The sequence below is a fragment of the Podarcis pityusensis genome, assembly GCF_964106645.2.
Source record: "Podarcis pityusensis genome assembly, chromosome: 6".
NCBI classification, from domain to species: domain Eukaryota; kingdom Metazoa; phylum Chordata; class Lepidosauria; order Squamata; family Lacertidae; genus Podarcis; species Podarcis pityusensis.
Window position 1 is genome coordinate 81,900,633 of NC_138030.1, and position 26,109 is coordinate 81,926,741.

Sequence of the window (26,109 nt, forward strand, 5' to 3'; positions counted from 1 at the left end):
CCAAAGAACTTTTGGGTGGCATAAAAATGTCTTGAATAAATGTCAAATTTATTCAAAAGTAAACCTTCTAGTGGTGCAGCAATAAAACTGCTAGGATATTTGCAAAGCTAAGCAGGGTGTGATATGGTTTCAAATTGGATTGGGGGTGTGTGGCGTGTTGAGATTCCTGCATTGCAGGGGGTTGGACTAGATGACCCTCAGGGTCCCCTCCAACTCTACAATTCTAGGATTCTATGAAAATGTTTAAGCTTCTGCAAGACCTAGTTGTTTTTCCTGTAACAGACTAACACAGCTAATCCTCTGGAAAATGGAAAATGAAAAAATTAATATAGATAATGTTTTAAAAAAATTAGGTCAGCATGACTCCTTTTAAATATAATCTAGCAATAAACAATCCACCTAATGGATAATGTTTCAAACTGCATTCCAAAAATTGATAAATAGTTGCAGTTTTCATAGTAAGTTTTACTATTACTTGTCTGTTCTTTTTTGATATCTTATTAACTGTGTAACCTTTATCCATAAACAAAACACCTCAAATAATAAGAAGAAATAATAAAACATCCGAACTAGTCGACTATACTTGGTTTTTCAGCATTTCCCCACCTCCTGGTCACTTCAGTTCTTGCTGCTGCTGCTGCTAGATTAACCATTGTTATTTGAGCAACATGGTCAACGTAGTTAAGAGAAACTTAAGTAGTTTTAGTGTTGTTCTGAATGATAATTTGCTTCTATTAATAGCCAGAACATCATTCCAATAATCCTTAATGCTATCACAATTCCATCATATATTCTTACCATTTGCATTTGGTGCAGAACCCCATCAACATTTCCTGAAATGTTCTTATTACATTGGCTTAATCATATTCACCCCCATTCCCATATTTTCTACTGCCTCCTTTTGGCAACCACTCTTTTGGACTCCTCCATTTTCACATTAACCCTCTTTTTTATTGCTTCTTTTCTCAGCTACCCCTTGCACACAGACCATCCCCATTTCCATGTCTCCTCCTCTCTTCTATTCTGCAACCCTCTTCTTCAGAGGATCTGTTAACTAGATCTTTAAGATGAATCAAATCTTAAGAGCAAACCTGACAGCTTGGTCAGTTATAGAGGATTATGTGATGGATGTTGTACATACATACGTGTTAGCTTGTTAATAAAACACCTGCTTTAATTTACTGTATTGAATCTGAAACTTTATGTAGAAGACAACACATGATACAATATTTGGGGGTATGTTTATTTCTCACACATGATGCAACTGAAGAATGGGAGAGATTTGAATAAAGGAGATATGGAGTAACATTGAGAGGAAAAAAGTGGCAGTGTTAAACAACAGAGGTTTGAGTAGAGTGAGTGGGGGAAACATTGAGAGTGAAAAAGTGGTGGTTTAAAGTAAGTTTTGAGTACAGCGTTAAGGGAATTGAGGAAGGCTTGGTTGTGTTAGCTTTTTGTGTTGGCTTCTCTGTTGTACACTTCTCCACTATTTCTACTTTTAGAAAACTTTTTTTGAAGACAACAACCCTTTAGTCTTCCTCTCTCCCCAGTCTATTCAGTCCTTTTCTCTTTCTCTTTCGTGTTTTTATTTGGATTAGTTTCTTTTATTTATTGTATTATGAAAAAGCTAATAAAATCTTCCAGTAAAAAAACCCTCTCCCATTATTTTTAAACACCAGATTTTGCTATCTCAATGTCCTTCCCTTTCTGCTCCCATGTTATGGCTATTGCTGTTCTGCAACCTGTGTTCTCTTATGCTCCTCTACCCCACCCTGAATCCGTGCAAATCCAGGCTCACAATGCAGTGCTACAAATTCTTCAATGGGAGCTGCATGGTGATGGACTGGTACAAATATAGTATTGAGAGAAAAATTGAGTTGGAGAATGTTGTTAGTTGAAGGAAAGAAAAGTTGTGAAGTTACAGAGTTGAGAAGTCAAGGAGCTGGAGCTGAATAGCTGCAAGAAATTTAAAAAAGGCTGAAACACTTTTAAGCAAGCTGGAATACTGAAAAGAGTTAGAGAGTAGTTGAGTACTGAAGCAGAAAATGTCCAGGAGAAGGCCAGGAAGGGAAATAGAAGCTGAACTCAGAAATACATATTGATAAGTATTAGCTTCCTTATGGAAACAGTCCAGAAATATTGGGTGTGAAGACTTATGCCACATGCTCGGTTCTTTGGATTATAGTTAGTGAGAGTTTTAATATTTAAATTCCCAATTTGTTTCTTTGTAAAGATTACCTGAAAAAAGCCTTTCTTAATGATGATAGAGCATCATGAGGATTTCAGAAATTATTTAGGAAGGTAATTGGAAATGCAGCCAGTGGAATAAACATTAGGGAGGGAGGCAAGCTATTCATTTGCTGAAACATTAAATTATCTCTAGCAAGAAAACAGTAATTAAAATGGCACTTATCTTAAGTAACAATGGGGGAAGAAACACAACTCTGTAACATTGCAGCTGTTTTGTTTAGAAGTAGGAAGCAAAATTTAATCAGAAATGGGCAGCTTAACAGTGGAATTATGACATCTTTGGCTGCCTGTAGTATAGCTGTCAAGCTTGGGCAGTTCGGTGGTCAATAGTGACATTCTATGTGTCAGTGAACAGAGTCTGTAACCCGCAGTTCACACATTACTGAAGCTCCAACTGTCGAACATTCAAGTCCCTTGGTATTACTGCATCTTCCAGCCTCCCCTGGCTGGCTCATGTTTCATTCTTTGGCAATTTGCCCTAATGATATCCCTCAGGAGCTTTCAGACCCCTCTTCTTTTCCATATTTAATCCTGTTAGATTAATCCGAGCGAAGAGCAAACAGGGCTGCACAAAACAGTTGTCTCTTGTTTTTTTGTGTGTGGCTTATTATTATTATTATTTAAAGCATTTTCTTTCCCCACTCCTTCCCCCCCCCCTTTTTAAATGATAGAAATTTATAACTCAGATGGTAGAATGACTCTGAAATGCAAGCATCCTTCTCTGAAATACCCTAGGTTTGCTCAGTCTGTTCATTGAGGATCTCTATGCAAAAGTCCCTTAGAGCATGAGGTATGAACAGCTGTCAGAAGCATTTGAGCTCCCCTGACCACTCCTAGGCAGTGCAGTCCAGGTGGCTGGTGCCCCACCCCTTTTCCAGGACCCATAGGAGAGCCTAGCCTTGATTTCCACCAGCCATTTTCCTTTGTGGGCCTAGATGGTTCTGCTTCTTTCCCTTTTATTTAACTGGACTGCTGTGTCCCACTCATCTCCCTCAACCAGCCTTCCATATTCTATTCTTTACTTTGTTGTTCTTTACTTAGTCGTTTAGTCGTGTCCGACTCTTTGTGACCCCATGGATCAGAGCACGCCAGGCACTCCTGTCTTCCACTGCCTCCCACAGTTTGGTCAAACTCATGCTGGTAGCTTCAAGAACACTGTCCAACCATCTCGTCCTCTGTCGTCCCCTTCTCCTTGTGCCCTCAATCTTTCCCAACATCATGGTCTTTTCCAGGGAGTCTTGTCTTCTCATGAGGTGGCCAAAGTATTGGAGCCTCAGCTTCAGGATCTGTCCTTCCAGTGAGCACTCAGGGCTGATTTCCTTAAGAATGGATAGGTTTGATCTTCTTGCAGTCCATGGGACCCTCAAGAGTCTCCTCCAACACCATAATTCAAAAGCATCAATTCTTTGGTGATCAGCCTTCTTTATGGTCCAGCTCTCACTTCCATACATCACTACTGGGAAAACCATAGCTTTAACTATACGAACCTTTGTTGGAAAGGTTATGTCTCTGCTTTTTAAGATGCTGTCTAGGTTTCTTTACTTTGCGGACACCTAATTTAAGCCCCATTCTCACGTTAGCAGTGTAGGAGGCTCTTCCTTGCTGCTATTGGCATGATGACAGAATCCCTGGACCACAAGGAAGGAATCCACAGAAGTGGCTCCTCTCTCCAGTGGAACCATGTTTTAAAACCTGTGCAGTTGCACGGTGATATTGTCAGAATGGGTCCTGTGACGTGCATCTTCTAAGAGGTCCCCTCTTGGACAGAGAGTGCTCGACCCCTACATAAATTTAAGATCTAACAAATAAAAAGAAGGCCTCTTGTTTTATTGCAGTCCCACAATGGTTTCTAAGCTGTCCTCGGTCAGAAGTATACAATGAGTTAAGCAGTTTTCTGTTATAGCAGCAGGAAATGTATAGTAGATTGGCAGAGTCTAAAAATAACAAAGCAATGCAACGGGTTATATTCAGCTTGCTGTATCTGCCCTTGCCGTATCTGCTGGAAAGGAATATATCTCATTCATATGAAATCACTCTAGCTCTCTTTAACAACGGAAGGGGCTTGTCCAAAGAAGCATATTCATGTTAATCCCTCTCGTATTTCAAATGGTGCTAACAATATGAGAAGGCCCCAAACTGGATACTACGCAGAAGAAGGATTGTTTGTACCCTTTGTGAATTGTACAGCAGACTGGGCTCTTGAGACAATTGTTAGCAGAGATTAACACCTCATTACAGAGAAGCATGATCCCGGCTTTCATCAAACAAGATGCTGTTTGGGCGTTTATTCAGAAAGTTGTTCCGTAAATGGTGCCAGCTTTGTTCTGTCTTCTTGCCATTTTAGTGCCGCCACCCCCCACCCCGTCTCATGTTGCTGTAGTGAAGCATATTAGGATTGCCTCACCCTTGGCACACTAAGCTTTTATTCAGATCTCCTGTGCTGCCCTTCCATTTTCCATTATATTGAGTCAGACCACTGGTCCATCTAGTCTGGCATTGTCAGCACTGGCAGCTACTCTCCAGGGTTTCAGACGGAGGTCTTCTTTCCCAGCCCTACCCAGAAATGCCAAGTATTTTGCATGAAGAACATGCTTCCTTTTCTCTTGGTTTGAGCCACCTTAATGTCACTTGTTTTTTTTACTTAGCAAGATTTGGTGCGGCAAAATTGGAAAAGTGCTTTCCGAGTAAAACGAGCACACACTAATGTCCAAAGCTGCATATGGTGGCCTCCCCAGTTTGGCATGTACAGTGGTACCTCTAGATGCGAACGGGATCTGTTCTGAACCACGTAACCAGCGACGGCACGTCTGCGCACACATGCATTGCTTTTCGCAGCTTCCATGCATGCACGTGACATTGTGAGCGTCTGCGCATGCGCAAGCGGCGAAACCCGGAAGTAACGTGCTCCGTTACTTTGGAGTTGCCGCAGAGTGTAACTCGAACGCGCTCATCCCGAAGCACATTCAACCCGAGGTATGACTGTAGTGTTTAGTAAGCAAAGAGACAGGCATTTCCCGTAACACATCACCTTTCTATGTGTTCCATAATCCATGTTGGAAAAGCATACATACAAACAAATACTAAATAAAATTACTGAATAAAAGATTCCACATTGTTGTCAGAAGGAAATTCCTCCCTTCCCGGTCTAAATATGGCTCAGGCGCCAATTTTGGACGAGGTGTCATCTGGGGAAGGGAGGGTGAATTCTTCCTCTCTGTACAATAAGTTCCCTCCACTCCCCTTCCCCCTGCATCACAGCTAGTCTCTCACTCTAACCTCTGTCACCCCCCAGAACTGGGCTCAGGAAAAACTTATACAGTGGTGCCCCGCAAGACGAATGCCTCGCAAGACGAAAAACTCGCTAGACAAAAGAGTTTTCCGTTTTTTGAGTCGTTCCGCAAGACGAATTTCCCTATGGGCTTGCTTCGCAAGACGAAACGTCTTGTGAGTTCTTGCGAGTTTGTTTCCTTTTTCTTAAAGCTGCTAAGCTGTTAATAGCCGCTAAGCCGCTAATAGCCGCTAAGCCGCTAATAGCCGTGCTTCGCAAGACGAAAAAACCGCAAGACAAAGAGACTCGCGGAACGGGTTAATTTCGTCTTGCGAGGCACCACTGTACTTGGTTTCCATAGGAGACTTTACTAAAGCCAAATTAGAGCCTGGAGAGGGCTTGAGTTAGAGTGAAAGCCTGATGTGTGTGTATGTGAAAGAGAACAAATGTACGTGGTGTGAAAGAGTGTGGGATGGCCAGCCCACTTTCAACTTATCCACGCCCACTTTCAGTTTGGCCACACCCACCGTGGTGGCATGTGGCTCCTGGAAAGTTAGCCACAAGGGAATGCTGCAAAAGTTCCCTAAATAGATTTAGACTGTCATCCTATGCACAGCTGCCTGAGAGTAACCCCCGAAATAAACTGGTATAGATAGGATTGCTCTCCAAACAGTTATTTTCAGCTCACTGCAGTACAGTGGTACCTCAAATGCCTTGGTACTCAAACAACTTGGAACCCAAACACTGCAAACTTGGAAGTAAGTGTTTCAGTTTGCGAACTATTTTCGGAAGCCGAATGTTCTCTGTTTTGAGTGTTACACTTCCATTTTAAGTGCCACACTTCCGTTTTGAGTGTTACGCTGAGGTCTGTCTGTTTTTGCTATTTATTTAGAGTTTTTGTTTTTGTGGCTTTTTGTTTTTGTGACGTGTGGAACCCAGTTCAGCTACTGATTGACTGATTGTGTGACTGCAGTACATTGTTTATTACTTTCATTTTATGGATCAATGGTCTCGTTAGACAGTAAAATTCATATTAAATTGCTGTTTTAGGGGTTGTTTCTAAAATTCTGGAATGGATTAATCCATTTTGCATTACTTTCTCTGGGAAAGCGCGCCTTGGTTTTGGAATGGACTTCCATAACGTATTAAGTTTGAGAACCAAGGTACCACTGTGTGAACTAGAGAAAACAAAACATTAGTCTTTTTTTACTACTTTCTATTACCTATATATTTGCCTGTAGCAGTTGAGTTTTTCAGGAGCCTTTTTCTGTTTAGTTTAATTACAGGTGTCACTTTAAATTTTCATGGGGATGGGGGTGGGGCGAGTTTATTCCATTATGTGTTCCTGTAAGAGCCAATCTTCTACTTTTGTTCACATCAGAGTTTTTTGGATCTATATGTCTAATAATCCTGGGCAATGATAGCAGCCCAGGGAAAAAATTATTTTAAAACAAAACATCCTTTGCTGTGATCACAGTCTGAATAGTACCTGAGTATGGGAGGGCAGCAGAACTAGTTGCCTTTGTCACTTTCTGTGGCAGTATTGTTCCTGTAGATTCATGTCTCAAGAAAAATATTTGTTTGAGGAAGGCTTGCAAATCTGAATCGGCTCCTTTTGAAATGAGAACACAATTGTTTCTCTATGCCTTTATGAGAATGTGACTAATTGTGGTGTTGCCTTTATATTGTTTATATTCATATGACATTCATTCAGATGTTTTAGATACATCTCAGTTCTTGGTAAAATACATTTCAGTTCTTGGTAAAATGTATTCTGCCTCGGAAATTTCTTTTCTTGGTGTTTAAATTAAAATCAGGAATTTGTTACTTTGTTCTCAGCTCTGTGTTTTGTTTTTACTTTTAGTTAACTGCTTGCATTCATGGGTCATCCGCATTGCTGTATCCAATGTACTGGCAACACATATACATCCCAGTGCTCCCTCCACATCTGCTGGACTACTGCTGGTAAGATAGAAAAAAATATATTATTTCCCACTATGGCGACAATCCTTTGCATGCTTTACTAGGAGGCAGCTGCACTGAACACAGTGGGACTTCCTTCTGATTAAACATGCATCAAATTGCATTGTGTGATAATTATGCAAGGTATAAAGCATTCTAAAATGCACTCCTATAGATTGCTTGTTACTATTTCCAACTTCTAGATCGGAACTGACTTGCCTAATGCTGCCCAGTTACAAAGCAGCAGGACTTGAATTCAAACCCAGATTTAAATTCAACATTGATCATTGGTTTGCTGACTAAAACGTGACCACGTTCAACAATGAAATCTCTTTTAAGCCAACAAAACTGAATGTCATATGCAGCACTTTCTGCATACACAAAGTGGCATTCCCCCAGCCCAAGTAATCTATTCACATTCGCAAGGTGTGCCATTACAAAGATATCCTTGACATTTCTGATGTTTGTGAGCAGTATGGAAGTCGTAAGTGACTTTTTCAGCTACTGTTTCTTTCTGTCTTATTTACCCAAGAAGGAGCGAGCACTAAGGTGGTTTTTAGGTAGTTTGCTGCCAGAATTATCTACATTCTGGGGAAATATTGTTGCAGTTCAGCTCATTCTAGCTTCCCCTGCTTTATCCAACATCCCCTACTGCTTCGTGATACAGTATCATTGTGTCTCAGGTGAACCTGGTGTTAGGTCATCTGTGCCTACGATGCATGTCATGAATGAGGGACATAAATTGGTCCCAGCACACATTCCCTATGTTGCAAGTCATTCCCCTGCTGAATCCCTTCTGTGACCCTTGTATTTTGCTGGCCACGTGCATCTGAGCACAAAAGACTATGCTATGACAGATAATCAATACCATCAAAATGGGCACCTGTTTGGGAAAATGCAGGGCAAGCTGCATGCAATATGAACTTTATATATATGTAAAAACAATATTGGGAGAGCTCCCAACTTTGGTTTCAGATCACTTTGATTGTTCTATTTATGTGCAGTGGCTGTTGAAAATCCATAAATGCAGAAAAGAGTGGGTTGTGTTCTCTCATAAGGGAGAAAGCCTATCAAGATGCTGAAGGACTTGTGTTGGATAACCAGTAGAGCAATGCAACTATTGTGGGTATTTTGCAAATAATTTTTGGGTAGCCATTCTAGCACCAGCTGCATCTCACAGCAAGTAAACAAAATATTAGGATTATCAGATCCTAGATGGAATCCAGATGCCATTGACTGGACTGGACATGGTCTGGACAGAATGCTTGTCCCATTTGCTGGCAGGTTATTAGACTTAAAAATGCTGGAATTCTCTAGCTTAGAACATCTAATTTTATGTTTTCATGAAGATGATAAAATAACAGTATTTTAATATTCTTTTGGAAGCCGCCCAGAGTGGCTGGGGAAACCCAGCCAGATGGGCGGGGTATAAATAATAAATTCTTCTTCTTCTTCTTCTTCTTCTTCTTCTTCTTCTTCTTCTAAATATAAGTAAAATGAACTTTTAAAACATTGTAGAAGCTACACCAAATAGTCAGGTATGAAAATATATTTGTAAATTCAATTTGTAAATTGAATCAATAAATTGTAAATTGTAAATTGCAACCTCATCCTGATCCAAACGTATGAATCTTATTTAATAGGCATCAGCTCACAACCTTTTATTTCTTTCTATTGATCAGATCTGGATGCCTTTTAACAAAATAAACCAGAGCAAATCTTCCCTCCCCCCTTTACATAAAGATGTCTAGAGATGAAAGGCAACAATCATCTATGTCTGTGTAGTCATTTGATGTTTTCTGATCTCTACTTCAGATTTTTATGGTCCCCATGGCCTTTGTTGTTTCAGTGCAATCTACTACATTCTTTAAAATATCCCTTCTGTCAGGCAAAATATTTCCCAAATGAGGGAGGAGGGTTGTTTTTCTGCCACCATTGCCTTCTCAAGTCGTCATCCAGCAGAGCTTTTCCAAGTGGTGAATGGGCTTTTGTCATCTGGTTAAAAGAGTTTTGCTTGGAAGCCACTTGTGACAACTTTGCAAGGCGCTTCAGGCACAGAAGCAGTTTGGACAGAGTTGGATGCCACAGTCTAATGGGAGGCATCCAGAGTGGTACTGAGTTCCCTTAAAGAAGTACAGCTTCAGGCATGCTTGGGAGACTGTGATTACTTGTATTCATTATAGTCCGTCTTCAGGTCTAGCCATGGTACTGAAATTGCTGTGGTTGCTTTCCCTGATTGATTACATTTGTCAGGAAATGGGGAGGGGGGATGACTCTGCCTTTTCTCCTTGATCTTGTGGTGATTTTTGATACTGTTGGGTGTCTCAGAGAAGTGGGGGCTTGGCAGCATTGTACTTTGGTGGTACCTCCTGGATCATGTCCAGAAAGTAGTTATGGGAGGCTATTGTTCAGCACCGTGGGAGTGGTCCTGTTGTTTCCTGCAGGGTTCCATCTTGTTTCCTATGCTATTTAATAATATTATATCATATTATATTATATTATATTATATTATATTATATTATATTATATTATTATATTATAATGTTATATTAGTGGGTGAAACCCATCTCTATATCACTGCTCCATCTGAATCAAGAGAGGCGGCCGATATGTTAGACCGGTGTCTGGAGTTGGCGATGAACTAGATGTGAGCCAGTAAATCCTGAAAAGACAGAGGTGTTAGGTGTCATGAGTTCTCATGTCCAGGAGGTGGGGAGATAGCATGTCCTAGATGGGGTTGCACACCCCTGGAAGGATCAGGCCCAAAACTTGGGTGTGATTCTTGATTCAGCCTTGTCACTTGAGGCTCAGGTAGCCTTGGTAACTAGGAGAGCTCCCCCCCCCCCAGCTCCTGCTGGTTCAGCAGTTCTGACCCCTTTTGAATGGATATGACTTGGCCAACGTAGTCCATGCCTTGGTACCTTCCAGATGGGATTATTGCAATGCACCCATGTGGAGCTGGCCCATGAAAACTCGGAAAACTCAGCTCATCCCTGATGCAGTGACCAGATTACTGGCTGGGTTTCCTTTAAAACTCACATAATCCCTGTTTTAAAACAGCTGTACTGGCTGCCAGTTTGATTCTGGGCCCAATTAGGTTTAAAGCCCTAATTGATTTAGGCCTCAAGTGTCTGAAAGACTGCCTTCTTCCCTACATACTCTTTTGGGTGTTAAGATTAGCATAAGTGGCCTTCTTGGTAGTTCCTCTGCCCTCAGCTGTTTTGAAGGGGTGGATGATAAATATTTTTTATTTATTTATGCCCTGCCCACCCAGCTGGGTTTCCCCAGCCACTCTGGGCAGCTTACAGAAGTAGGCTCTGCCTGCAAAAGTGTGTCTGGCTCCTTCATTGTACAGCTTCCATCATATGCCAAAGATGTACCTCTTTACCCTGGCCTTTGACATTTAAGGTATATATATTTTAGGACCCACTCTGGTTATGATTGCAAGTTGTTTTAAACTGTTTTTAATACTGTATTTTATATTGCTGTCACCTCCCATGGATGGTTAATAAAGCTAATCATAATAATTACTTTGGAGGTGGCCAAGAGGAGGGATAATTGATGTAGTAGAGCAGTTCTGGAAACAATAAGAGCTACCAGCATTTTGAGACTTCAGACTTCCAGTACTGAAGAAAAGAAACCATGTATAACCAAAACTCTTTGTAGCAGTCCAGCAAGGCATAACATTGTCGTGGGGATTTGATCTATTTTAAAATGCAATAATTTCAAATACACACTGTGACACAGGTGAAAGAGAATTTTCCTGCATATATTCAATATCACTTCAATTAATTTCCTGTAGCTTTATCATATAGGTTGTAATAACTGATCGTGAAGTGACAAGATTACTCATAACGACAGCTATATCTAATCGCCAAAGAGAATGGTTGTGTCATCATATGTCACATTATGTCATTTTCTTTGGCCACAGTCCTGCCTTCCCTGTGGGGAGGTTTTCAGTGAAATTTCCAGTTGGATGTTGGATGCCATGACTTTCTGATCAATTAGCAAGAAGCAAAGGAGAATGAGTCGGTCTAGACCCCAGCTTTAGCCACTCTACACACGGATTGTCTTGGTTAATTCCCTCGATTCCTCACCATGAAGCACTCAGTGTGAGTGGCTAATGTGTGGAGTCTTTGAATAGCCGAGTTCAGCTTTCCTCTAACCTTGTGTGCTCCAGGTCTTTTGAAATAGAAAACCCATCAGCTCTAGTCAATGTGGCCCAAAGCTGATGGAAATTGTATTCCAAAATATCAGAAGAGCACCAGATTGGGGAAGACTAGTCTGGTGGTATGAATGGAGGTGTGCAATGTCATCACCCGGTACAGTATCTCATACTCTGCCCCTGCACACAGAGGGCAGGATTACTCTATACTATAGTGACACTTCACATAATGAAGCAGCTATGGCAAGCTTAACCTAAAAAAATCTACTTCTGTAATAGTTGAACTCTGATTTTAAATTTTTAACTGTATGGTTTTATTGTTGTAAGATGCTCTGATTTTTTAAAAAAATAAATAGTTCTATATAAATACTTTTTATAACTTACTTTAAAATGAGTAATTAGGAAATCAACTTAAATATGCTGGGCTGAAACCTGGGGCGGGGGGAGTGCTATCATAAATGAAAGCTTGTGTATAGTATCCTCTGGACCACATATCTCCAGCCTTTTAAGACCCAAGACCCACTTTTAAACCAAACATGCATTTAGAGACCCATTTCTTAATTTCTACCATATATATTCATGGTGGTGATGCTCCTGTTGTGATTCACCTTGGATCATGGCACAACCCATTTGTGCATCCTGACCTGTCAATTGAAGATGAGATCTCTAGACCGATTGCCATTCTTAAATATCCAGTGTCACACCGCCATTGAAAGTTGCAAACTACCATCTTACAGTAGCTTTGCAGGCAAATACGGCAAAGTGAATGGAGATGCTAGCCTTTTAGGTTTTCTAACTGTAGTTCACTTTGTTTCATTTTCTTTTAATTTCAGTGCACCCATGCCATACTTGATTGGAGTTCACTTCAGTTTAATGGAGGTGAGTCAGGCTGCCTTTTCATTTCTCTATGCATTTGGCGCATGAGCATATATATATATATATATATATATATATATATATATGGTTTGTTCTCCTACAACTTCCTCCTTTGTCCTGAAAAGTATTCAGAGTGAAAAAAGTGAAGCTATCTTCAGCAGAAATTTGAAAAGTAACCCTGGCATTATTGCAGGAGATGAACTGGAAACGACTGTACGGAAAGTGGGTCCCTTCAGCGACATGTGCTTTTATTTGGTATCCCGTGTTGCTGGGAAATGGAATTAGATGGGGGATTCACATTTTCAGTTGCTGCAGTGTAGGAGTACATTTCTTCGGGTGAACCACCGAACCTATCCTGAATATTCCTCAGCCTGTTTTTGTCCTTCTTTTGTGGTCCTTTTCAGCATGGGCATTTGCTAGCACTGCAACGGTCACTTTGTACTCTGCACTTTTTTGCAGCATCTAGGCCTCTAATATGGAAGGGGAGGTAACTGGAAAAGAAAGAGAACCAGCTGCTTGCTACATGCTGTTATTGATTATATATTGCTTCTTAAAATATATAGCTAATAAGTGAATACTGATTTTTCAGATAGCTAGTGTTTGTGTGTGTACAACTTGTTGCTTGGTAACAAGTAAGTTACATGTGTGATTTTTTTCCTGGTATTTCATTCAGATATTATATAGCATGTTGTATATATGTATATTTTAGGAAGTAATCTATGTCTTGGCAAGTTTGAAAAATTACACCTGTTATACAGCTTCCTTGGCAGGACTGGTGCTTATTTTGTTGTTTTAGCTGGAATATGATAGAACTTTTTTCTAAGGAATTTGAAAGCATCAGTCAGTTGCATGAACTTGAGTGAGATTCATCACAGGTGATTCATAACCCCCACCAAATGTACCTACCCTCTTATCCCAATTTGTCAGAAGGCAAAGAAAGTGCTCCAAGATGGCAGCAGTGAAGCTTTTTTTGCTTGTAGTTCAGTTAGTAACTGCAGTGGCCTGTGGGGCTGGGCAGATTCTTCAAAATCAACTTTTTTGGACTGGTCATGTTGTGCGGATGCCTGATTATCGTCTTCCAAAGCAACTACTCTATTCCAAACTTATAAATGGAAAGTGTAATGCTGGTAGTCAACAAAAGAAGTTCAAAGACTCTCTCAAGGCAAATCTTTAAAAATGTAGTATAAACACCGACAACTGGGAAACACTGGCCTGCAAGCGCTCCAGTTGGAGAACAGCCTTTACCAAAGGTATCATGGGCTTTGAAGACGCTCAAACTCAGGACAAAAGGGAGAAATGTGCTAAGAGGACGGCATGCTTGGCAAACCCTCACCGTGATCGACTCTCGCCCAGAAACCTGAGGATGTGTGGATCCAGAATTGGCCTCCACAGTCACTTACGGACTCACTATTAAAACCGTGTTCATGGAAGACAATCTTACTCGGCTATGAGTGATCACCAAAGCAGAAAGAAGAATTCAGTGGCATACTGTATCTGATCCTAGAGAACTATACAACCCCCATGATAAATAGCCTGATCCTCTATGCATTTGTTTAATCCCACTTTAAAGCCATGTAAGATAGCAGACATTTGCCATATCTTCTGGTGATTAATTCCATAAATTAATTTTGTGTTGTGTAAAGATTCTCTGCTGGCCCTTAGGACAAGAAGAAGCAGGCTAGGAAAAATATTGCCATATTTCTTTATGTTCCTACTCTGCTGAATCCCCAGTTACCAGTAGCATTTTACCTTATTAAAATAAGCAAATGATGCATTAAGATGCTTGTAACCAATTCTGTTTCCTTGTACAGAGAGTGAAAAGTAAATCACTGGAGGATGTGGTGATGCTAAACGTTGACACAAACACTTTGGAAACTCCATTTAATGACCTGAGCAACCTACCAAGTGAAGTGGTAAGCCTGAGAGGTTTCATTCGTTGGTTTTATCCTCTTAGCTGCTTGAATCGCTGACGTTTGTGCCTGCTTTTACTAGCTGAAATGAAAAGAATGCCCCTTCCCCCACAAAAATAACACTATGCCACCAGCTGTATATTTCCTATTTAAGAGTGTTTGGTGTGTTTTTTTTACCTGTTTTTGACAGTTGAGGACACGTTGAGTGGAGCATCATGCTTCGTATTGTAAATAAAAGAAAGAGAAAAAAGATAATTATAAAGCTAGCTGCATTCATTAGGCATAGCTGCTTTAAACGCAAGAGTCTCTTCATCTCATTTTAATCATTATATTACAAAGTAGGCATTTCTGTCTGCCTAGTGGCATAGCTTGCAAAAGAAGAAGAAGAAGAAGAAGAAGAAGAGTTTTTGAAGGCAAAAAGAAGAAGGGGGCCAATTATCGGCTTCTGGTTCCCTGCCACCTGCCAGCACATCTCCTTTTAATTAATGATCTGATGACACTGGTCAATATAATAAGAAATGCTTGTACAGTTGGGGTCAGAAAATGCACACTTTGATCTCATTCAACTTTCTGAAACATTTATTTGTTTTCTCTAAATTATTTCAGTTTTATTTTAATCTCTTCTATCCTGCTGAGGGCTGCATGAACTGAAAATCCTACTCTGTTTGTCATTTGCTTTGGCAGAGCAAAGACTGCTTACTTATAATTCTATTTGTAAATTAAACTGCAAACCCAGTTTGTCATAAAAGACATTGGATCCTTTTGAAAATGACGAAAACTGTCTTTTGTCTGTAAAGGAAGATAAATTAAATGCCAGTTCCTCCTGGACTTTGATCTTATAGAGATTTCCCCCTCCTGCTGCTTATAATGGAACATATTCTACATTTCATGTTAAATAAGATCTCTCCCCCCCCAAAATAGTATTTTACTTTCCCTTGCTATCCTGCATCATGGTTCTGAAAAAAATGCTCAAATTATCATGTGTGCATTTTTGAGGCAGAATTTAGTAAAAGCTGTTGTTACATATCTAGATGTTGGTAAATGTTCCATAATGAGAATGAAATAATAATCTATTATTCATAAAATGAGTGCTAGGTTTTATGTGCTTTTTAAGAAATATGCCACAGTTCAAGGTGATAGGACATTGAAGGCATTTTTATATTTTTATTTTCATTGTAAATTAATTTGAGACTACAAGTTATTTAGTTCCTGTATTAAATTATCATATACTTTCTGAAGTAATTAATCTTGACCAGAAGCAGATTAAATATTCAGCTGAATACATTTGTTCTTTGCTGTTGGGTGGGAGTGGGGGCAGAAAAAAGAAACAAAAATGGGTGTTTTCTCGACTGACTGTGGTGCTCAAATTATTTTTAGATGTATAACCCACCTTATCCACAAGTCTACTTATTCTCATAAATTTGAATCGTATTTTATTGTGCCAAAAACAAACCACTCATTCCTTAATCTTAATACATATATGTTGACCTTGCCGCCTGAATCACCGAAATGAAATTAGCTTATTAGACCCTGAAGCTAGAGTAGTTGCAAAGCGCATGCAGAGTTCTGAACACACAGGGGACTCTCAGTTCTCTTTTGTGAACAGCAGAATGCACTTTGCACCCAGTGGGGATTTCCCATTACATAGGGGGTTTTTTTTGTGTGTCTATAGGTTACAACCCAGCTCTCTTTATGCTCACTAGTCAAAACTGGCTAGAGGGATTGTGTAAACTTATGCAAAATGATGGGTGAGTCACAACTTCATCATGCGAATTTTACAGTTTCCTTAATGACCATATCTTGGCTTGGCATGAGAGGAAACAACATTTCTTAGGCCCATTTTACACACGCCATAGTTACAACTAACAGTACTAATAGCAACTGAGTACAATTTCTGCATCCCTGTATGCCTTTGTTTTCTAACTGAAAATATATATACAGAGATTTCCTAAAACAAGTACATCCAGTGGGGAGATGTCTGAGGCTTTTGAATAATCTCACCAAGATACCCTGGATTAAATATGGTACCTTAAGGTCCTTAGGTACTTCAAATGCCATATTTACTCAAGTCGAATGCACCATCAAATCTAATGAGCACCTCAATTCTCAGAACCTTGAAACCAAAAAAAGTATTTGCTGGCAAATGTACCGGTAAATGTGCCGTCGGATCTAATGCGCACCTTAATTTTCGCAACACAATTTGGCCAAAAAAGGTGAGTGTTAGATTCAAGTAAATACGGGAACTCACTGAGCTCTTACATGAGCAGACTCGCTTTTTCACATGGTATGTGCATTGGATTCTTGTACCTCTCTGAATGGGGGCAAATAGTAAGTGAAAACACTTCAACCTTTTTGGATCAGTGTCTGCAACTACTTGCAAGCCTACAAGCCTACAAGCTACTAATATTAATTAGGCTTTCTTGTATTCACTCAGTAAACAACAGGCTTTTTACAAAGGTGCTTCATTGTATAAAATATATAGCAAAATAAGGAAATACCTTATGTATACTCCATAATTCTATTCCACCCCTCTGCTAAAACAAAGTTTGTTTTGTTATTTGATATTTTTACTGTCCTGATCCCTTTCATTCTAACTCTACCATAAAAACCTTCCTCATGGAGCTAATTTGTTAATTAAAAACACATACAGGCATAGGCTATGTGCACTGTGCAGCCTCTACAGACTTTTTACTTGATAACCTGATAAACACTGTATTATTCAACAGTAAGAGTAAGTATTCATATGCCTGTATCAGTGTTGATAGTAAATTGCAACAATATTGTTGACATTCTATTGAGTAACCATAAGTCCAAAAAAACTGATGTCAAATTTTATAAGTATTTACACAATTATTTAATATACGGTAGATGTAAGTATATTCCTGCATATATGACATAAGGCTCATCATTTTATATCTGTAATCTGTCATTGCCAACTTTTATATTCAAAAAGATAAAAAAAAAGAGTAGCAGTGAAGGCAACTGAAAAATGAAGGATAAACATATGAAGTTGTACTGTCATTGTCTAAAAACTAATTTAATTTTTTTTGGAAAAAAGATTTCCTTAAACAGCAATGTTCTCAAATTAGAATGGCTTTTTAATCTTTTCAGTGATTTGTGATTCCGCCCCCCCCCCCCCACATGAAGGCTAAAGCTTATATCGTTATATAAAGTTTTTATCTACTGTTCAGCCTACAGTAGTTTTAACAGCATATGTTCTCAGTACTGTTTAATATGGAAATGTCTCACTTACTGTGGACGGTTTTTCATTCTAAAGAAAAAGTTATCAGTTGAAATCTGAAAAACATTACTGTTCGGCATTGTGCCTAATCAACTCTTTAATAAATTACCTGAGACTAACGGGCCTTTTTAAATCATTCGCCAAAGCATTTAAATTATACTTACAGGCTAGATGACTTTCTATGCATGTGAACTCTATTAGTTTGTCAGATTGACCAGTGGTCTCGACTGTTCAGAGGTCAGCGGTCACAGTTGTCCTGAATTACCCGTCCTTTTTTTCATGTGGACCCTCTGCTGTGCTGTGTGCTGTAATCTTCTTAATGGCTTCATTCCAATATTCACACATAATATTTTAGATTTATTGACTGTTAGTAATACTACCATGCCAGTAGCAGTTCCGCTACTCCTAAGGTATTCAAAATTGGAAAAATAAATCAATGTAAGGCTTTTCGGGAATCCTTTGTTTCTCTTTCAGGAGGAAAAAGCCCTATTCCTGTCTTCTGCCAAACATACTTGGCTTTTGCAATACATCATTTCACTGTGCATTTGTCTCACACTTGAGAGATATAGCCTCCTCCCCTAAATGAATAGTGGCTTCATTAGGAATAGAAGTTTACTTTTGATACAGTAGTTTAATAATTCTCATTAGTTTTTCTTGTACGCCAGTTAGATTGGAGTCCTGAAGTGTGGTGGAAATCAGTAGGGATGAGAATCAAGCAACCTGATTCATGATTCTAAGGTTTTTATGTCAACAGAGTGTAGTAAATGTGTGAGATTATATCTATGTGTATGTCTGTGTAGTGTGTGTGTGTGTGTGTAATATATTAATCTGAAGTACCAACATAGTGTTCATCTCTTAATATGTAGTATTGAATTCATTTTATTTATTTATTTAAAGTATTTATATACTGTGTTTGGAGACAAAGTCCTCCTGATGTGGCTTACAAATGACTAAAATCCCAACTATAAAGGTAAAACAGTAGCCATCCTCGTAACATACATAAAAGATGCAAATGGAAACAGTTCATATATTGGACCATATGTATCTGTTTTGCAGAGACATTTTCAGTGGTGAGACACTAGCACCAAAAAGGCTAGCAAGCTAGTGCCTGCTAGTCTGATGGAACTAGGCCTGTGAGCAGGGCCTCCAGTTATGAACTTAAGGTCTAGGCAGGTTCATATGGGTATAGGAGATGCTTTAAATAACATGATACCAAACTATTTAGGACTTTAAAGGTCATCATCAGCACTATTTCGGAGTCTGTAACCTGAAGCGTATGTAACCTGAGGTACCACTGTACAACAAATTCTTCACACTAAAGAGCGTCCCACAGCAGGAGGACAACAGCCACTAGTAAATTCAAGTCAATCATTCGTAGTGGTACCACTCGGCTTTTCTGAAAATGCGTATCTTGTCATCTTTCTCTAAAAACTTTACATGAACTAACCTGACACAAGATTCCCTCCAGAATGAGTTCCACAGGGAGGAAAGTGCTTCAAATAGGTGGCCTTAGACCTGGTAACCACTTGCCAAGTTTCAGATGGACTTGTAACCTACAACAGGGTATTTCTGGCTGACCTTGATGCTCACACAGAGTGGGGGGGGGGGCACCTGTACAAAGAGATGCATCTTCAGGTAATCACAGGCCAAAACCATTCAGGACTTTATAAATCAAAACCAGCACACAGAATTCAACCTGCAAGTTAATTGGTAGCTAGTGCAATTCCTTTTGGATTACGGTCAGTCTATATGGTTCCATGGGCTATATTACCTCTTAGCCTGGCACTTGCATTCTGTAGCATTTTTTTGAACCTACTGAAAATGTCCAATTAAAGAAGAACAAAACATTTTTGGCCATACTTCAAAGCCAGCCCCACACTGCAGTGATTGAGAAATGTACACCATATTGAGATCCTTGGAAGATAAAAGTGGTATATAAATGTAAATAAATAAATATAAGTGCAGTTGTTATTGCACCTAGTTTTTTCAAAGGTTGTATATGACATATATATACTTTAATTTAAAAAAACAACTCAGTGTAATAGTAAACTAACTCACAGGTAACAAAATTGCATAAATTTATTTTGCAACCTTGAACTCTGTAACTTTAAAAATTGTAGATTGTAATTTTTTTGTAGTTTTTAAAGATGTTTTAGTGAACATTGGTGTAGGCTCTCCATGGACTAAATGAATCAGACTCTAAACTTTTATCTGGATCTATGGAGTTTGGATATAAATTGAAAAGATCACAGCTATAGGGAAAAGACCTATACTGTAAAGGCCTTTCTGCATAGATTATGAACATCATAACTCAATATTTCCCCCCACAAAACTATAGTTATAATTGGACCCAATGGGGGTCTGTTTCTTTGATCAGATCACAGTAACCATGACTTTACACTGGAAAATGTCACTACTGTGAAGGTTTATCACCTGTAGAGCTGGTCTTTTCTCTGATGCCGTGTTCAGCTCTCATTAGCATTATTCAGAGTTTAGTTGTTAATTAGATTGATGCTTCAATTACAGTCATCACTGACAAGAATAGCCGTGACTGCTTGCATGAAGAAGAAACAAAAGGATATTCATTTGTGCAGGCGGTTTTTCCCCTTCAAAGTATGACATCTGCACTGCTATCTTCATATATGCATAAATGCAGCGGCTGTAACCCCAAAATTTTGCATATGCTGCACACAGGGCCCTGATCTGCCTATCACATTAAACCACAGTTAAATGTTTAATTGTGAGTTACTGCAAACACGCTTGTCCCTCCCTGGCTTCTGCAATCACCTTATGATGCAACAATTATTATTTTTTAAAGATATAATGACCACACCACCACCAACTAGTTAGCAGGGCCCGTTCAGTATCAGAGTGAGACTTTCGTGAAGTCTGTTCTGGAAAGGTAAAGACCTTGTGCGCTTGTGAGTTTGTCTCCTATAGCCATCAGTAAGAGCCCTGGGACTATATAGGGCTGCCCTAAGTGACAAGCTGAGCTTCAACTGAGCCTCCCAGAAAAACCTTAGTAACACACACAAATGAAAGAAACCCGGTCGGTGCCGCCTTAGACAAGTAGGCACATGTTATGATGGTGGCAAGAAATCTGCAGTAGGAGAGGCTCACAAGCCATTTACTGTAAAATAATTAAAGCTTATTTATGTCAAGAGGCCTTGGAGAAAAAAAGAGAGCATAAACCAATTTGCATTAGCCGTTTACTATCCCCCCCTGCTTTCATTTCAATTAACAGACCAGCAGGTGTTCTTTGCAGTTAAAAAGATAAGCTATCAAGGAAGAGGATGACTTTTTGGCTGACCTGCAGACACCATGGTTTGCCTGCTGATTGGGTTCGTGTCTCCCTGTACCAATTTCTGAGGTGTTAATTTAACTGCTCCTCTCTGTCACGCAGGTCTCGGCCTTGAAAAATAAACTGAAGAAGCAGTCCACAGCTACCGGTGATGGAGTAGCCAGGGCCTTCCTGAGGGCACAAGCAGCGTTATTTGGATCCTACAGAGATGCTCTAAGATACAAACCAGTAAGCGATGCAGTTCAAGTATCCATTTCCCATTGACTCTTAAGAGTGCAAATGTTCTTAATGTCTGTGAGGAGGAATGCTAAACATCTCACCAGAGTTAGAAAAAAACACACCCCTCCAGGTAAACAAGTCCAAAGGTTGGTTGTGGAAAGGCAAAGTCCAGTGAACGCAGACTACAGCAGCTGTTGGTAAAAGCCTTTGTGAGCTCATGGGCCAAAACACCCAACAAATACCCCAGCATTTATGTGTCACGTTAGAGACCCAGTGTGGTTGGTATATGGAAAATGTCTGGGTGCGAGTGACAGTTGTGTTGGGCTGTGGGCACACTTTCCAGATACTGCCTCCCAGTTTGCAAATTAAGTTTTGATTTGCAAACAGCCAGAAGTGGCCCAGACTCAGTTTTCCCCAAGTTGCTGAATGCCAGGGGTGCCAACTTGAATAAAATATTGGGGGCGGGGAGCAGGTAAGCCCCCTGCCCCCAATCAGTCACATGACACAGTTCACGCTCACCATTGGGATAGCAATTCCCATCAACTTGGGGGAGGAGCTAGCCCCCTCAACTATTTTATTGGGGAGCCAAAGACCCTAGGAGTTGGCTGCTATGCTGAATGCTGTGGCACTGAGTGCTGTGAATCAACTCCTTTGCATCCTAGTATCTTGCTGAAAAGCTGTACATTTGTAGGTTAGGTTAATATCTGAGGTTAGGTTCTCCTAGAGCAGGTGGCCAACAGTGGCCCTCCAGATGTGGTCAGACTCCAGCTTCTATCAACCCCAGCGAGCATGGACAAAAGTTGGGGATGGTGGGAGTTGTGGTCCAGCAGTATCTGGCCAGCCATAGGTTAGCCCCCTCTGTTCTAAAGCTAATATTTCTACAGCCCTGAAGTTCTTTACTTAGAATGTTGCTTTGCAGCCAACAGCTTATCCATTTTTTAAAAAACCTAATGCTTTGTAACTATTTCATAATTTTAAATATTCTTTCTAGCACCTCATCATAGGCTAGAAGCACTGCTTCTGTTTTTGCACGGGAGCAACTGATGCACAGAGGAAATAAGTTATTGTAGTTCTAAAATTGGTAACTGTGAACGTGGGGTTAAAAAATAGTACTGACCCAGTACTATCGTACTCAGACTTACTGTGATTTTTCCAAGGCTCCAAGCAAAGGTCTTTCCCAGCCTTGCTATCCGAGTTTCTCTGAACTAAAGATTAAACTTGGCACCTGAAGTATCCAAAACATTAGCTCTGCTCTTCTTCCTAACCTTGTTAGGAGGAGTAGATTTAGAAGGGTCCAGCTAAATGATATCTAGTTCAGCTATATTTAGACAAAAATAGGATAAATGTCCAAAACTATGAAAGTAGTTCAAGGGACATAATCATCTTTGCACCGAGATCAATAGTGGATGTGCAGTAAAATGTGGCATTAACAGAGCAATTGAAAAAAGATTTTTGTTCTCAAATATTTTTTCCAGTAGTAAATAGTAATTCCGATACCTTGAAAGCTTTGGATTTTGTTCTGTACCAGTATTGCAGAACTCGTTGTGATTTTGAAGTGAAAGTATAAATTCATTTTCTATATATAAATATTTCAGCACTTTACTGAACATCCCATATCCATTTTCTACTATATGCCAACATTTTGGTTCATGAAGTACTCTTAAAGTTTTTTCTCCCCCTCCCCACTATAGATCTGGTTGAGTTTTACAGTACGTTAATTGTGTGTATACAAATTGAAGAATAAATTTCTAACTAAAATTGCAGCAGACTGCTATATAATCTGCCTACACCCCCAGTAATGTTGTTCCTCTAGTTTGAGTCTAAAGGCTTCTAAGACCTGCTTAGGACAAATCTTAGTACTGCTATCCCAAATATTTAAGTTGCCTCTTCTTGCACTGTTCTCTGCTTGCATTTATCAACATGAGAGGATGCTGCAGGATGTTTAATAGTTAAGAATAAGAGACAAATAGACCTCAAGCCTTTCTCTAATTTTTCGAATCAGTAATCAGTAAGCCTTAGTGTTTAAACAAAGTTATGGGGGTAAATTTCTGTTTAAAATGTTAACATACCCCCCCGCCTCTCTCTGTGTGGTTGCCTTTATTCTTGCAGAGGTGCCACTATCTTTTTTCACAGAGTTATCTTTTTCTTAGCTAGCTTTCTGAAACAATGCCAGCTTTTTAAAAGTGCAATATAAATCAGGTTAGCTGTTTATGTTCCTTACAATCTTTTAACGATGCATGTTTTTAAGAGTGGTGATTTCTTTCAGGTATTCCCCCCCCCCCTTCATGCTTTATCATGAAGACGTACACATTTATCATGCATAATGTCCCCTCCCGCTCTCCCGAGCCATTTCACAAATTATCAAGAAGTTTTTCTGTTCTCCTTTTCTGAATAAGCTTTGTTCATAATAAATGTGATCAAACTTCTGCCGTGGTCTCTTGTCCACTTCTTTTGACCTAGACAGCAAGATTTTCATTGACTTAATCGTTTTTGGCATAGCCTGCTATAACAGAGAAACAGAGAAAAGAAAATTAAGAATGGGAAGGATGACATACTCTCCTATTCTTATCTTTTACATAGAGTTCAGAAAAGAGCTCTGATTCTAAAACCCTCCTCCCCTATCCCACAGGACTCTACCCTCAGCTTCCCCTACTACCCAATCTAACTTTTCCTTCTCCCTTCAGAGTAGGAGTGAAAGAAAAAGCAGAAAAAGTAGTTTGTGACCTACTAGTGGAAGAAGCACAATGGACAGCTTTCCCATCGCACGGGTCACAACTTCACTCTGTTTTTCTTTGCCTCTAGATCAGCCTAAGAAGCACTGCTTCAGGAAAGCAGTAGCAACAGCTCTTTCCAGGGGAGGTGTGCAGTTTAAAATAATTTGACTCCCGGTGCCTCTCTGCTTGTATCCAGCATGGTTTTGAAATGAGCCTGGCTATTAAAAAAAAAAGGAAAAAAAATCAGGAAATAACTCGACACATTTTCAACCTAGTCCAAGTCCTTACTGGCACCGACCTCTTCCCCTTCTGCTCCCTAGTCTCAGTCCCCCAGCTAGGAATTTCCCAGGAATTTTGGGGAGTGTGCCTTCTTTGTCTGCTGTCTACTCTGATAGACAGACACTCACCAGGGTCTAATTTGTTTTTTATTTGTTTGTTAAATTTCTGGACTGTGCTTTATCTGAGGGTCGCAGGGCAGTTTACAATATAAAAAACACAAAAATTCAAAACATGGTAACAAACAAACAAAAATACCTGCTCCCTCACAGTTTAAAAGGCCATAAATGACTGAAGGCCTGGGACAAGAATAATATTTTTGCGTATAGGGAAACTAAAGCAGTTTCTGTGCCAAAGCCAAGCCTAAACCCCTATTGAAGTGGATCTAGAAAAGATATAGTTTCCCCCAAGAGTGCCTGCATCTAGTCCGTGACTGTACACTCATTGCTTATTGAACCTGGTCTTTTCTGAGCGCAAAACATTTTCTCTATCCCTGTGCTTTTCCGTAGCTACCACGTTACTCCTAGGTTTCTAAATCTATCCTGTGTGAACCATGGTTAAAGGTAAAGGGACCCCTGACCATTAGGTCCAGTTGTGGCCAACTCTGGGGTTGCGGTGCTCATCTCACTTTATTGGCCGAGGGAGCCGGCCTACAGCTTCCGGGTCATGTGGCCAGCATGACTAAGCCGCTTCTGGCGAACCAGAGCAGCGCACGGAAACGCCATTTACCTTCCCACTGGAGCGGTACCTATTTATCTACTTGCACTTTGACGTGCTTTCGAACTGCTAGATTGGCAGGAACAGGGACCGAGTTATGGGAGCTCACCCCGTCACGGGGATTCGAACTGCCCACCTTCTGATCAGCAAGTCCTGGGCTCTGTGGTTTAACCCACAGCGCCACCCGTGTCCCTGTGTGAACCATGGTTAAAGAGTGACAAATAAGCGACCCTATTAGTTAAACAACAGAAACATCTAAATCGGTTTGTAATATCTCAGGCAAGAAGACAGCAATCATGTATTACAAACTGAGCAAGTGCCTTGTTTTGCATGGAAAGAATTCTGGTTCATATTGCTTAGCATATTTAGAAGCAAGAATATCTCCTTTGCTAGGCTAGATTTCCCTTTCCTTCTAATAAAATTGGATAGGTTAAGCTCTTGTGCTCAAGATGATTATTCTGTTTAAGTCAATGCATCAGAGTTATTTCCAGTGATATTAAGGCGCTTGCTTAAAATGTGAATGCATCTTAAATGGAATCAGTCCTGCTGTGCCCACCAGTCCATGAAGATGAGTTGGGGAGGGATGGAATTCTACAATAACTGTTGTTAAAGAGGACAGATATCTTGTTTGGCATAGATTTTTGGGGGTCCAAGTATTAGCAGTCTCCTCTTCTGTATAGAATCCCTACTAGGCTTTGATCGAACAACTTTGAAAGTATGTTGTAAATCAATACTAAAAGGACCATTAGAGCATGTGTCCGCTAAGTATCAGCACAGCATTCCTCCAAAGGCTACGTTCTAGACCGAAGCATCACAAGGAACAAACAAGTCAATGGCAGAAATTTATTGCATTAGAAAGACTCTAGGGAATTGCATTGGCAACAGTTGCTAATTTTTGTTTCTGAAGCCTCTTGCAGTAACAATAACTTCCACGAAATCTCAGGAAGAGATCTGAATAAATGGCAAACAGATAAAAAAGAAAGTGCTAGTATCCAAAGAGCTCAGTGCACAAAACACTTCCATGTGTATGTGGAATTGTAGACTGCTGACTGCTGGGTTGAGAATTTCCCCTCTCGTTCTTATACACAACAACGGCAGCGAGGTTGTTGCTGGCTCAGGTATGGAAACAGCAAAAATTGCCTACAATAGAAGAATGACAGTACAAGGTTATGGAGTACGCAGAAATAGCCAAATGAACAGCAAAAATTCG

General features: G+C 40.0%; 1 protein-coding gene across 2 annotated transcripts in view; it reads left to right on the plus strand.

Annotated features, from left to right (window-relative positions):
* Nucleotides 1–26,109, plus strand: part of DENND1B (DENN domain containing 1B) — a 185,653-nt gene that overhangs the window by 114,397 nt on the left and 45,147 nt on the right. For both annotated transcript variants that reach the window (XM_081010763.1, XM_081010764.1), the window contains exons 11-14: nt 7,383–7,483; nt 12,479–12,524; nt 14,333–14,434; nt 21,076–21,201. In XM_081010763.1, the coding sequence (XP_080866889.1) occupies nt 7,383–7,483; nt 12,479–12,524; nt 14,333–14,434; nt 21,076–21,201 (375 nt within the window). The remainder of the gene's footprint in view (nt 1–7,382; nt 7,484–12,478; nt 12,525–14,332; nt 14,435–21,075; nt 21,202–26,109) is intronic.